The following is a 15,309-nucleotide window of genomic DNA, read 5'->3' as shown; positions in this document are numbered from 1 at the left end:
AAATTGGTAATAGCCACTATAGAGGATGGTATGAAGATTCCTTAGAAAACTAGGAATAAAATCAGCATATGACTCAGCAATCCCACTCGTAGGCCTATACCCTGAGGAAACCAAAATTGAAAGCGACACGTATCCCATTGTTCACTGCAGCACTATTTACAATAGCTAGAACATGGAAGCAACCTAGATGTCTATCAATAGATAAATACATAAAGAAGTTGTGGTACATATACAGAATGGAATTTACTCAGCCATAAAAAGGAACACATTTGAGTCAGTTCTGATGAGGTGGATGAACCTAGAACCTATTATACAGAGTGAAATGAGTCAGAAAGAGAAAGATAAATATCGCCTGCTAATGCACATATACAAAATCTAGAAAAATGGTACTGAAGAATTTATTTACAGGGCAAGAATGGAGAAACAGACGTAGATAATAGACTTATGGACATGGGGACAGGGGAGGAGAGGGTGAGATGTATGGAAAGAGTAAATGGAAACTTACATTACCATGTGTAAAATAGATAGCCAAAGGGAATCTGCTCTGTGGCTCAGGAAACTCAAACAGGGGCTCTGTATCAACCTAGAGGGGTGGGGTGGGGAGGTTCAACGGGGAGGGGATGTATGTATACCTATGGCTGATTCATGTTGAGGTTTGACAGAAAACAACAAAATTCTGTAAAGCAATTATCCTTCAATAAAAAATAAATTAAAAAAGAAATTAATTGGAATAATAGGAAGGAGATATATTTTTAGTAAAAAGAAGGTGTAATGATATTGAATATTAACGTGTTTTCTTCTGTACTTCTTGAAGTATGTTTAAGTCAGTATCTTCATACTCATCCTTAAAGACATCTTTTTCCTATAGAAACAAGTAAAAACTCCTTAGTGTAATGTTCTCTACTTTCCATGATCTTAACCTGGTCCGTGACCCAGTCCTTCAATCACATCGTCTCTTCCTCTTTCTTAATACCCTGCGGTTGTTTCTTATGGCACCTATCCTCACATGCTGCCTGCACTCCACTTGGATGCGGCTCCTCATCTAGTTTCCTCAAAGTCAGCTAAGGAAGTAGGTTCATAGAGGAGGGAGCCCTTAACCTGAGTTTTAAAACAATCTATGAGCCTGAGAGTTGCTTCCCAGTGGCTCGGTGGTAAAGAATCTCCCTGTTAATGCAAGAGACAGGAGTTCCATCCCTGGGTTAGGAAGATTCCTGTAGTAGGAAATGGCAACCCACTCCAGTATTCTTGCCTGGGAAACCCCATGGAGAGAAGGAGGCTGGCGGAGTGCAGTCCATGGGGTTGCAGAGAGTTCGACACAACTGATCATGCATGCATATGAGGCTGAAAAGACTACAGAGGACAGGGATAATGTGTTAAGAGCAGCAAGAAAGCTCATGGCAGGGAAAGCATGTCTCTTTGGAGCACAAAGGGATTTGGAGGCAAGGATAGAAAGGGCTGAGACTAAATGTCCTTGATGCTTGTGCTACTCAGTGTTGTCCCCAAACAATAGTACCTGCACCACTGGGAAATTTTTAAAATGCAATGTCTCTGTATTTATCCCAGACCTACTGAATCAGAATCTCAGGGACACGCCAAGGGTTCTGTGTTTTCATAAGCTCTCCAGCTGATTTCTAAGCATGCTAGAATTTGAGAAGCACTCTTCTATCTCATGTGGGCCTCCCTGGTAGTTCAGAAGGTAAAGAATCTGCCTGCAATGCAGGTGACCTTGGTTCGATCCCTGGGTTGGGAAGATCTCCTGGAGAAAGGAATGGCTACCCTTTCCAATATTCTTGCCTGGAGAATTCCATGGACAGAGGAGCCAGGCAGGCTGCAGTCCATGGAGGTCACAAAGAGTCAGACACAAGTGAATGAGTGAACACCCACCTTCTATCTCAGATAACGGTATTTGGATGCTTTTCCTAGAAACATTTGGAAGGTATGAAAGGTTTTTAAGCCTGAAGATTCATTTGATGATCTTTGTGTTTTAATCAGACTTAGTCATTGAAGAAATGCTTATTTAGTCCTTACTGTGTACCAGGCATTTTGCAAGGTACCTGAGATACCATGGTGCCCAAAGTATCATGGTCCCTATTCAACATGGACCAGAGTGTAATGGGAGATACAGACAATAAACAACTGGGAGTCAGTAATTACAAATCACGATATTTTTGAACTCATGTTCATTCTTTAAGAACTAATTAAAGTGCTAGCCCCCCACACCCCCCCGCCCCCAGCTACCCTCGGTATCTTTGTCCCAATTTAAGGATTCTTTCCATAGCACGTTGCTCATCTGTGTGCATGCATGCTCAGCCATGTCTGTCTCTTTGCAGCCCCACGGACTGTAGCCCACCAGACTCCTCTTTCCATGGAATTTTCCAGGCAAGAATACTGGAGTGGATTGCCATTTCCTCCTCCAGGGAGTCTTCCTGACCCACAGATCAAACCCATTTCCCTTAAATCTCTCCTGCATTGGGAAGAGGATTCTCTACCACATCGGCACTAGCTCTTATTTTGTTGCCATTAAAATGTTCGTGAGAATAAGAGAGCATTTTACACACTTAGATTGACTCTTTTTTCTTTGCCGGCTCTTTCCCTGCTCTGTGCAGACTGCTCAGGGTGGCGGCCACCGAACGCTCCTCTATGGCCATGCAGTACTGCTGCGGCACTCCTACAGCGGCATGGTGAGTATGCGTGTCGGCGTCTCCTCTGTGGCCATGTGATCTACTGTGCATACAGGGCGAGGAAATATTTGATGACCCTGTTCCACTGATGGCTTTAATAAGTTTAGTTGTGTGTGTTTTCTCATATCTTTGAACACTGTTTATTTTCTCATTTATAATATGATGGTTAGCTTACAGGACCTTTCAGGTCCTTCAGTTCTATCATTGTATGACTTCTATCTTTGTATCTTATTTTTGAAAGACTAGGTTTAGGAGGAGAGTTTCTTTTTTTCCCCATATCAGCTCCTTCTTACACCCAATTATCCATTTATCTGTGGGGTTCCTCTCAGACACAATTTACTCATTATCATTTATATATGTGTGTATACATATTCTTATAGGTATAAAGTATTATAAATATATAAACATTCCCTTCTTTTGAAAGCTTTGTTAAGTTATACAAACAATGCATATTCATTCTGTAAGATTTGGAAATTACAGAAGAATGAAATCTTCATGATCACATCAATGGCAGAAAATTCTTGGGGACTTTTTAAAAATTTTCAATCTCAATTTTTTTGTATAAGTGATATCTTGTTACATAACCAAATTCATATACAGCTTTTTTTTTTTTTACATATTATCACAGTATGTTATTTAAATTTTTTTCAGATTTAGTTTAGTGACTACATGATAGTCCAGTACTTGGAAATATAAAATAATTGTTACTTTTAAGAAGGAGATAATTCCCTAAATAAGTAGACTGTTTCTGAGCAAAAACTTAAGCATAGTCTCTATAACAATGCCCCTCAAAACAGAAAAAAATCATCAGTCTTCGTCATCATGAATACTGGTGTGTAAAATCTGTTTAATGGAATTGAAAAGTATAGGAAGAGAAGTATAGGAAAAGTATAGACATGATTTTAATAATGACTTAAAAACATCATTGCTATTAATGGACTACATCACATTAGTACGTCAGATGAGAAAAATGTAATCATCTTAACAGGTACTGAAACAGGTTTTCAATAAAAGTACCAATTCCTAATGAAAATTGATCATTGATGGTTATTTCCTCAATGATGAGGAAAATATTTATGTTAAATCAATGGCCAACCTTATAGTTAATTGTCAAACACTAAGTCCATTCTTGACAGAACAAAAACAAACCCCAAGAATATGCTATCTAACATTGTTCTGGAAATCTTGACTGACTTACTAAGATATGAAGTAAAATAAAGGAAAACACTTCAAGTGACTGGATATAAGACAAATGTATAAAAATAACCTTTTTGCATATAGCACTCATGCATTGAAACTTCATGGAAAGAATTTCACTTTCAGGAGCCATCAGAACACATAAAATAATAAATATGAGGGTCTGTTTTTAAATAACTACTCTCTCTATACATAGTAGATGGGAAAGAGCCTGAAGTTGGTTGGTAGATCTGGGTTGAGGCTTACTTTCCTGTATGCTATACTGCTTTGGGTACCTTGCTGAACCTCCCCAAGCCTGCGAATGCATCTGAAAATTTTACTCATTCAGTCAGTAAATATTATTCAACACGTCTTGTGTGCTAGATACTGTTCTGGGTGCTAGATATAGTAGTAAGAAAGACTAGTCTTTGCCATATAAAATTTAATTAACATTTAGTTGAATAATTATAGTCTCTACCTAGCAGTTGCAGTGAACATTAGAGGAGGAGAGAAGGTACGTTAACAACTCCAGGGCACGGTACTGTAATATAATTGAAAAAATCATAGAAGACTTTAATAGGAATCACTCTGCATTTTTTTTCTGATAAGTCAGTATTACAACATTGGTACTTTTTCTCAAATTAGCATTGATATTTAATATGCCTAGATCTAAAGTCTGTAAACCTCAGAGAATACAATGTCTTGAGATTAGACTCCTAACTAGCTACGAATATATTCGAGGACTTTTGAAGCATCTTTTCTTTATCTTTGGGAGTCCATGGTTTGCAGTCAGGGAACAGATTCTCCTGATTAATTGAATTTACACCCTCATGGCACCAAATTCCACTTGACTTCTATCCCCAATCCGTTTATCACTTGCCTCCTTACACTCACAGACACCCACTGAGCTGGGTGGACCCTTTTCCATTGTAGGGATTGTCTGGGTCTTGCATTACTTGTCCAGTGATTCTGGGAAGTCTGGGCTGGCTTAATCCCCAGAGCTGTTCCTGAGGCTTGTTGGCAGGGTTCCTGTTTTTTCAGGCACTGCATTTGGTTGGGGTAGATGACAGTGTATCTTGAGCTCATTCTAGATTCATCTCTGTGTTCTCAGTCTTGTAGCACTTACTGTAGATTTTGAGGTTAGCATGGGAGTAGGGGAGTTGGCCAGAAAAATGAACCTAAACTTTATGTCCAAGAATATACAGTTAGGAAAACTTGAGGCAGAGAGAGGAGTCAGAGATGATGATCTTGGGCAGAGCTGCATTCTTCCTAGGTAAACACACATAGATATACACGTGACAAAGGCTCATTGCAGTGAAGCAATATGCTACACACCACAGTCAATTCTAGATGAATTTTAAAGAGTTTAAACATTTGAAAATAAAGTAGAAGATAAAAGTGAATAGTGTTCAAATTTCTGCTTGAAAGATTTCTAACAGATCAGGTTGTTCTTTTGCTTATGATCATGAATATCACATAAAATGAGAGATGTAGAGACATATCCCCAGTTACTCGTCTCGTTTTGTCTACAGGACATATTTCTGCAATATTTTTCTGAGTGGGGAAAAAACAACAACAACCCACATTTCCTCTAGAACATTGCTCCCAGTGAATGCTAAGTGCTCAGAATTAGACTTGGAAAGAACTGGAAGTGTTTAGTGACGACTGCTGATTGTGTCTTTTAGTATCTGTGCTGCCTGTCCACCTCTCGGTCTTCAACTGATAAGCTGGCTTTTGATGTTGGCTTGCAAGAGGATACAACAGGTGAGCACCTTGTTCTGCGATGAAGCTGTGTTCAGGAGAGCTTGGCAGGAACTGGATGGGGAGACGCCATGAGATCCGATGGAAGATATATTGGCTGAATATTCTTAGGAACGGTTTCAGGATAAAACCATTGGCTAACTATGGAAAGATTTTATTAGAAGGAGGAAATGTGCACTGTTCCTGTTGGTAGGTCATCCTGACATAATTAGCTCGATGCGCAAACTATAGACTTTAAACTTTATTCTTTTGATGGAGTTGGGTAGGAAAACGGTACTTGCAACATGCCCTGCTGTCTGATAACCATATTAACGTGCACTGATTAGTTTGTAAAGTATTATTGCATATTTATTTCTTTTACATTTCATCTTAAAAACATTTTTAAGTGTGCAAATATAACATAATCAGTGTCAACAGTCAACCAAAAAGACAGAAAATGAAAATCTTCTTCATTTCCTTGTCTGTGGGTCATCATGCTACATATATATATATTTTTATTTACATATATTAATATATTTATCCTTTTGAAGACTCAAAATAGAGTATAGATTTTATTTGTGCTTTTGTTCTCAATGCTCTGAAGACTTTACACTATATCCACCTCTGTATGATTTGATTCTTTTATTTTTTACAGTAAGCATGTCTGCCTTTGGAATTAAAGATTAAGGACCGATTAGAAAAAGGAATGGAAGGAAATAGATCAACTTGCATCAGGTTGTTGCTTTTATAGGTGACATGAAACTCACACCTGCCCTCCTTTTTGAAGTACTTTCCCATACTCTAAAAGTTTGACAGATAACAAATGGATAAAATAAAGTTCTATTTACCAACCTAATTAACTTTTTAATAGACAAGCACATTACCTTTAACAGGGAATTCTGAGAATCCCAGGCACCAAAAAGATAAATATATTCCTCTCGTTTTTATTTAATTCTATATATTCTCAGCCATTCCTCTGTGCTTTGGCTAGTTTGTTTGTTTGTTTTTTTAGTTTTTTCACCATAATTTACTTCAACACATAGTTATGTGAAAAAGGTCTTCAGTTCCCTCTCAAAACAAGTAAAGCACGTGCATGATCTATAACTTGTTTTCATTCAGTGATACTGTTATATAATAGTGAAACTCACCAAACAAGGTCACCTTCATCTCTATGCCCTAATTCCCTTATGCTACTTTATTTTCCCCATAACTCCATACTAATTCTGAATTACCAAACTATTTACTATATTTATTGTTTGTTGTGTGCCTGCCTCAATCAGAATGAAACTCATAAGGCAGATACATTTCCCCCCCATATTTGTTGATATATCTCCAGCTACTAAAGCAGTGGTTGACAAATAGCATGTGCTTTATCAATGTTTGAGTGAATGAATGGAAAACTTCCTACAACTCTAAAAATGTGAATTGAGTGAATGAAGATAAGGAATTCTGCAAGGTGACAGTCAAGTAAGATTGGTTTGTGTAACAAAATATTGAGCAAATGCCTTCAAAATGCTAATAGGAGCTGACAAAACCCTAGTAAAGAAAACATACAAATGCCTTGAATTTATGTTCTGGCATTTGGTAATTAGTAAAAAAAAAAAAAAAAAAGCTAAACATAAGTGTTATGGAGAAATGATAAAGTTGGAGGCACAGAGAAAGAGAGTGATAGTTATTAGATGGGGCTTCCCAGGTAGCACTAGTGGTAAAGAGCCCGTCTCCCAATGCAGGAGACGTAAGAGATGTGGCTTTGATCCCTAGGTCAAGGAGATCCCCCGGAGGAGGGCTTGGCTTACCCACTCTAGTATTCCTGCCTGGAGAATCTTATGGACAGAGGAGCCTGATGGATAACAGTTGATAGAGTCTCAAAGAGTCAGACACGACTGAAACGACTTAGCATGCAAGCCCAAATGCATCACTGTTCTCATTTTGCCATAGAAGTTAGGTTTAAAAGGGACCATGAGCAGACTGAAGAATTGTATGCTTACGCTTATGTCCTTCATGATGGGACCGAAGAATGGAGAACGGTTATGTGGTTCATGAGGCTTATGCTTGATTTGTTTTAGAAGAAATTATTTAATTTTATGTTTACTCAGATAGCTTTATAATGTGTCTTTTTAGAATGTATCCTAGACAATTCTGTAGGATTCTCTTCTATTTTACTCCTAAATTAATAGAAACTGCTACATTTTAAAATAAGGCACAGGGTTAGTAAAACTTAAGTGACAATATTTGTACTCATTTTGAATCAATATCCACCCAAATTAGAAGCTTTTTAATTATCACAGTATAACTGTCACATAACACAACCCCAAATCCTTTTGAAAATCAAGTGATAAAAAACTGGGTATAATTGGAAGGAGCCATGTGAGCTGCTTAGTGACTTGTGATTGTCTAAGGAACGAAGTTGGATCAGTGTGGCGGTGAATTTGGTCTTATGTTGGCATAAATAAATATTCTTTCAGAGCAGTTCTTAGTGGGGGAAAGAGACTCCACACTTCCCCAAATGTCACAGTAATTTTCTATGAGAAGAACCTTTGCATGTCACTGTCTCCCTCCCTTCTTTCCTCCCTCCCTTTCTTCTCTCCTTCCTTTTAAATTTTCGCTGAAGTACAGTTGATTTGCAATGTTGTGTTAGTTTCAGGTGTGCCATACACTGAATCATTTAAACATATGCATATATTCACTCTTTTTTTAGTTTCTAAAGCTAATTTGTCCTAATTCTTTTGATTTTCATGGTCTATGAGGTGAATTTGCATTCTGTTTCAAATTTCTAAAGTTTGTGTAAACAGGACAGTTTTATTTTCAGGAGAGTGATTTTGAGGATTTACTTCATTTCCCTCTTTTATTTTGGAGTCACTGACCAAGAACATCAAGTTTTAAACTAAGAGGCACTTCTTTGTGTTTCACTTGTCAATCATCGTGCAGGTGAAGCTTGTTGGTGGACCATCCATCCTGCCTCTAAGCAGCGCTCAGAAGGGGAAAAGGTGCGGGTTGGAGATGACCTCATCTTAGTGAGCGTGTCCTCTGAAAGGTACCTGGTAAGTGTGGAAAGTGAGATCATGTACTTGGTAAAAAGATGAGTGACAGGTCAGTAAGATGATCCCTTTAAAGCTGAGATTGCCAATTATGTAGGAAAATTGCTTAGAAACAAGCCTGTATCTCTATTTGATGAGTTATAAATAACTCCATAAGTAGAGGAATGATGTGACATGTGTGGAAGTGTGGCTTAGCAGGATTATTTACACAGACTTCCTTCATGCCCTTGGTCTGTATGTTCATGACATTGATAGAGCCTGTTCTTGGATTGTTTTATCAACAGCAGGTAAACGCAATCCAATCAGGATTTTGAAATTTCACAGATGTTATTTTGTGCCCAATGATAAAACTGTATTAATGAGGCTATGATTACCTATTTTGTTATTTATGAAAGCAAATTATTATAGGAGAAACACTTGTCATGCTAAGAAAGGAGAAATAAATGAAATACAGTTTAATTCTCTCACTGACATTGCATTGTTCCAGCGGAGAAGGGCTGGAAATGAGAGATTAAAGAAAGAAGTTTATGTTTAATCAGAGGAGTTATTTTTTATTTTTGTGCTAAGGTCATTATCTATTTAATTTAACTTATTTAGTAAATTGTATTTTTGGTAAAAATAATCATATGCAGAAGTTCACAAAAGATTGCAATCAATGGAAGTGTATAAGATATCAGGGCAAAATATTTTTTATTTTAAAGTTGAGAAAGTAAACAAATAAAAAATGGAGTATTATAAACTCTACATGAATATCCACATAAAAAAATCCCAGACATCATAGTGGATGATGACTGAAACAAAAATCAGAAACAGAGCGTTGTTGTAATAAATTTTCTATAAATTAGCTTGAGTTTATTTCCACTTCCTTAAATCAAAATATTTGTGTGTGATTTTGAATTAAGAAAGTAGTTGGTACCCCTTGGCTCTATGAGACTCTAAATAGAGTGGGTCTTGTGGGTCAAGTAAGTTTTTGCTAACCAACACAATTAATTCCAATTTTCGAAGCATTGCTAAGAGGAAGGGTGTAGTTTTACTTGCTTTGAGGAAAGAAGTAATGAGGAAGACAGGGAGGTGGTGAAACAAGGCCTCATGTAACTGACAGGAGCTATTAGATGGAGCAGCTAATAATGCAGAGCTAAAGGGGGGCCTGGAGCATCACTCTCATTTTTTCTCTAACCAGTGTAGGTGGAAACACACCACGCACATTTCTAGGACAGTGCAAGTTTGCCGGCTTGTCTAGTAAGCTTTTATTAAGCCCTTGCTGTGTGCCTGTGCTGTGTATGTGATGTTGATGTAGTTTGATCAGGAGGTAGACATTTTGAGTTGTCATTTTACTTGGAAACCAATAGCAGTAATAAAAATAATTCATGCCCACTTCTCAGTATATAAATTCTACACATATCTTATTTCTATTTGTGCACAACTATGCATGTTTTTGCTGTACAGACTTGGTCTTCCCACTACAGAGCAGAGTTTGACAGGATGGCATCAGTATGCACAGAAGGAGTAGAAAATTCAGAATCTCACTGAGGCCAGGGCTTTTAAGTGTCAATTCTACCACTAATTTCTTGAATCACATAGTTCCATGAATTCTGGCTTCCTCATTGCAAAATGGTGACAGTTATCCCTAACACCACAGTTACTGTGATGAAGCAATGAGAGGATAAATTTGAACATTCTTGGAATTAAAGAACACTGTACAAACAACGGTAGTAATTGTAATGCATGAGGTTCCCCTTCTGTTACCTTGGAAAATAAATGAACTTCATGACTAATTACATTTAGAAATCAAGTTACATTTTAGCCAGTTTATTTAAATTCCTTTTCTGATAACCCTTAAAATTTTTTTTTTTTTTTTGCCACACTGCCCTTCATGCAGGATCTTAGTTCCCCAATCAGGAATTAAATCTGTACTCCCTGCATAGAAGGGTGGAGTCTCAACCACTGCACTGCCAGGATTGTCCCTCTGATAACCTTTTATATTCAGAAAGAGAAAGATGAATATCATATACTAATGCATATATACGGAATCTAGAAAGATGGAACCGAAGAATTTATTTGCAGGGCAGCAATGGAGAAACAGACATAGAAAACAGACTTATGGACACAGTGAGAGGGGAGGAGAGGGTGAGATGTGTGGAGAGAGTAGCATGCAAACGTACATTACCATATGTAAAATGGATAGCCAAGTGGAATTTGCTGGATGTCTCAGGAAACTCAAATGGGCTCTGTGTCAACCTAGGTGAGTGGGATGGGGAGGCAGATGTGGGGAGGTTCAGAGGGAGGGGATGTGTGTATACCTATGGCTGATTCATGTTGAGGTTTGACAGAAAACAGCAAAATTCTGTTAAGCAATTGTCCTTCAATTAAAAAATAGGTAAATTAAAAAAAAAAAGTACATATAGGTGACCAAAAGATTGTTAAAAATTTACTTTCATTTGGTGATGAAGTCAGTGATTTTAGTGGTTATCTCTATGGACCTCACATATAATAATAGAAATCACAGGAACAACCACATATTACACATGGTTTCTGCCCTTGAAAAAGTAGTGAAAAAATAGACCAAGCCCATGGAACTATAGGAGAATATTGTTAAGACAGTAACTTAGTGTTCAAGTTTAGGTTAGAGAAGCTGAGGGATGTTTGAATGGATTTAGGCATAGTTAATTATTACCTTCCATTTCCACATGGGTGATTATAGTAAGAATATGGAGTCTTATGTTCATGGATTCAAGGACCACATGGTGCTTAGTTAGAAGGATCTGGAGCAAGTGAAAGCGTAAAATGTGAGGAAATAAAAGACATTGGAATAAACAGTAGCGGTGGAATAATCCACATACTGAACCTGAATAATTGAAAATGGATTGCATATATTCTCACATACACACACTTGTTTGTTAGTACAGAGTCCGATAAGCATGAGCTTGGGCTAATCACATAACCTCTTCAAACTCTCTGTTTCTTCATCTTTTGGATCTGTGTAATAGCTCCATTTACAGGGATATTAAGAGATTTGAATGCTTAATCCAGACAAGACTTTGAGCTCTACGACACATCTAAAAATTGTTATCTTTATTTACCTGGGCGATTTGTACCTATTAAGAATAGTTAAAGGAACTTTAGATATTTAACCAGAAGACGAGAAGGAGGGGAAGTGAGTAGTAAACAGACTCTGATGTAACAGTTGATTTTAAATAAAGGTCTGTCGTGTGTAAGCAAGAGTCATTTGTTGAGAAGGTTCTGATATGGTTAAAAATTAGTTGAGAAATTTGACTGAAAACACAGCAGTTATAACTAACTACTGAAAATAAGCATTGCCAGTCATTGATTTTTTTTTTTAAGTCATTTCTGGTAGTTGGCCTTTGATCTAATTTCTCTTCACTAACAGTGATTGTTAAGCTAAGGTTAAACTATCTAATTGTTCACTTGCTGCTCTAATCAAGGTTACATCTGTTGGGATGGTAAATTGATTGAAACTGATTGAAGGACTGATTTTTCTCTCTCCTCTGTCTTTGGACGAAAGGGCACTGTGCTGGACTCCTGGAGCCCCAGGCTTCTCCTGGGGTGCTCTGCCTTCTGCTTCAAGTGTTGAACCTCTTTACAGGATTTCCTAGGAATAAAGGATCTTATCTCCAGAAAAGATTGCAAACCCCTTATCCAAAATAATGTTTTCCAAGCTTCCTGTTTCATATTTTAATACAAAAAATGATACCTTCTTCCATTTTTCAGGAATATCCAAAGTGACGGGGAAATTTTTTCTCCCCGTTGGAATGATTTATTTATTTTTTTTTAAAAAAGGCTTTAGCAAAGCAGCTTAAATTATAAGAGAACAATACAATTTAAAAGAGAGGAAACATGATCGAATAGCTACTACTGTGAATCTATTTCAAACTGAACAAAATAAAGTAAAGCATGTAAAACAACTCTTATTTGTGTTAGAAAGATATAAAATCAGCCAGGTATGCACAGGAATTTTCAACCCATAGATTGGATTGCTCTCATTTGAAACATTAATTTTTGAATAATTTTCTCTGTCACCTATAGAAACAGATAGATTTTTTTAAAAAAATTCATGAAAATATTACCAAACAACTGTCTAAAAGTAAATTGGGAAAAGCAGAACCTCACAATCGAAAGTGATGAAAAATGCTTAAAACAAAGCTATTCTAAGGCTCGTAAAAATTTCCTTCTCTCGTACTAACCTCTCTATTTCTGATAAGAAATGCTAGGTGGTTTGATTGTATAAGTTACTGAGCTGCCTCAAGTTGCATGAAAATATTGATAGCTAGAATGACCGCAGTCACCTTTTTTTTTCCTCTGTGGTTCAGGTAATGAAAACATAGACTGTTCCATGTTCCATTTGAAAAGAACATCTCTCTGTGTCTCTCATTTTTTTTTTTCCTCAGAATTAAAAAAATGAAGCCTGAAGGGTGATGTATCTTGTTTACTTGTGTTTCCTGTCGCTGGAGGATCATTTTTCCAGAGTCTCACATCACTAGGACCCAAAGTGCCTGGCCCTTAATGAGAGAGAAATAAATGAGTGAATGAATGCCTCAGATAAAGGTTGAATTTGGATATTCTTAAAAATTTTTGTGCTTTAAACCTTTTGGGCAGTCAGATATTCCTTATCTCATTAGCTTTTAAAATGCATACAATGTGTACACTGAATTACAAAGGAAACGGAAGGTATCAAAGTGGATTCCAGGTTGAGATCTCCTGGGAGGTGATTTGTAGCATCTTCTCTAAGCCTGAGATTGTGTGCTTCTATCATATAAAATCTTGTTACTCAAAGCATGCTTCTTGGATTAGTGGCCTTGGTTGTCCACCCCCATCCCCCGACTGGCCCCACCTCATGAATTCAAATTTGTCTTTTTAATAAGATTTTTAATATAGACCATTTAAAAAATCTTTATTGATTTTGTTACAGTATTGCTTCTGTTTTGTTTTGTTTTTTTGGTCTTGAGACATGTGGGATTGTAGCTCCCAGACCAGGAATCGAACCTGCACCCCCTTGCACTGGAAGGTGAAGTTTTAACCACTGAATTGTCAGGGAAATTCCCCAAATCTTCCTTTTTTGGGGAAGCTCCTCATATGATTCATGTGTCTGTGAGAACTCTAGAGTCACTAACATGCGAATCAAGGCGATAGAAGGGAGCAGATGACTCTTCCCAGGTCCCTCCAGTGCCCTGGAAGGTGTGTACGTTTGAGAGCAGTTGCATGTTTCAGCCTAAGGCCAACTGTGCTTTCAGCCTTGGACATCTGTTTTTGCTTTAAGGATAACTCATCTTAGTGCTAGTTACTGAAACTGTTACTGCCTTCTGAATATTTTACCTCACAGACCTGTGAATTCAGACAGTGTGGTTCTTATGCAGATTTCCCTTTCTTGGTGAAGTGGCAAAATTAAATAGAGGCATCCGAAAGAGTTATGCGTAGAGAATATTTCTTTGAGAAGAGTGGATATTATCTAGATAACTTTAAATGGTATAATATGATCTTAAGGGCTTTTTTTTTTAACTTTTTTCCAACAAGCTGAGATTTTCCTATTTTTATGCTTATACTTATTGTATATCTTGGGCTTCCCTAGTAGCTCAGACAGTAAAGAAATGCCTGCAATAGAGGAGACCCTAGTTCCATCCCTGGGTCGGGAAGTTCCCTTGGAGAAGGGAATGTCTACCCACTCCAGTATTCTTGCCTAGAGAATTCCTTGGACAGAACATTGCATAACAAGAAGAGTCAGACATAACTAAGCAATTAACACTTTGACTTTCAGGCTTAGATATGATTTGAAAATTACATTGTAGTACTCCTTCCTCCATTATTTTTTCATTGCTGCTGCTGCTAAGTCACTTCAGTTGTGTTGACTCCGAGTGATCCCATACATGGCAGCTCACCAGGCTCCCCCATCCCTGGGATTCTCCAGGCAAGAACACTGGAGTGGGTTGCCATTTCCTTCTCCAATGTGTGAAAGTGAAAAGTGAAAGTGAAGTTGCTCAGTCGTGTCCAACTCTTGGCAACCCCATGGACCGCAGCCTACCAGCTCCTCCATCCATGGGATTTTCCAGGCAAGAGTACTGGAGTGGGGTGCCATTGCCGTCTCTGCTTTTCATTGCAGTGGCTCCTTATTCCCAATAAGGTCCTTGATCTGGCACCTGCCTTGTCTGCAGGCCTTTGTCTCACTCTGTTTCTAAGTATATGCTATATGCCCCAAAGATGAAACTTTACTGTGCTTACATTCCTTTATCTCTGCCTCTTTGCATCCTATTTCCCATATTAGAGGTTAGAGGCCCCCCCCCCCCAAAAAAAAAAAAGCCCAGGCAACTTCCAACTATGAGGTTTCTGGAATATTAGGAATGAAAATCTCCGAACTAGGTTAGAAAAGTTTTGGTATTTTTAGTATATTTACACTTACTTAGCACATTAACATTATGAATACAGATACCCAAATCCAATGTATGTGCAAACTTTTGAAGACAGCATCTCTAAATATTTCAATATGAGATTCAGGCCAAATGATCATACTGGCTCCTAAAATGCTTCATTCCACATGGAACCCAGTTTCTCCTGTGGAAACACCACCTGTCCTCAAGGCCCAGGACAATGGACTTGGTTCTGATTAGGCAGGTCTCATCTCTGAGTTCCTGTAGCACTGTAATTACAGTTCAGCTAATGTGTAT

General features: G+C 37.8%; 1 protein-coding gene across 1 annotated transcript in view; it reads left to right on the top strand.

Annotated features, from left to right (window-relative positions):
- The window catches only part of RYR2 (ryanodine receptor 2), an 813,831-nt gene that overhangs the window by 329,594 nt on the left and 468,928 nt on the right, over nt 1-15,309 (top strand). Inside the window, exons 6-8 of the mRNA XM_065922240.1 lie at nt 2,607-2,681; nt 5,543-5,621; nt 8,526-8,638. Of these exons, the coding sequence (XP_065778312.1) occupies nt 2,607-2,681; nt 5,543-5,621; nt 8,526-8,638 (267 nt within the window). The remainder of the gene's footprint in view (nt 1-2,606; nt 2,682-5,542; nt 5,622-8,525; nt 8,639-15,309) is intronic.

This window comes from Muntiacus reevesi, chromosome 2, assembly GCF_963930625.1.
Source record: "Muntiacus reevesi chromosome 2, mMunRee1.1, whole genome shotgun sequence".
In the NCBI taxonomy this organism is placed as follows: Eukaryota; Metazoa; Chordata; class Mammalia; order Artiodactyla; family Cervidae; genus Muntiacus; species Muntiacus reevesi.
Note: the sequence above shows the minus strand (reverse complement) of the source record. Positions and strands in the feature narration are given on the sequence as shown.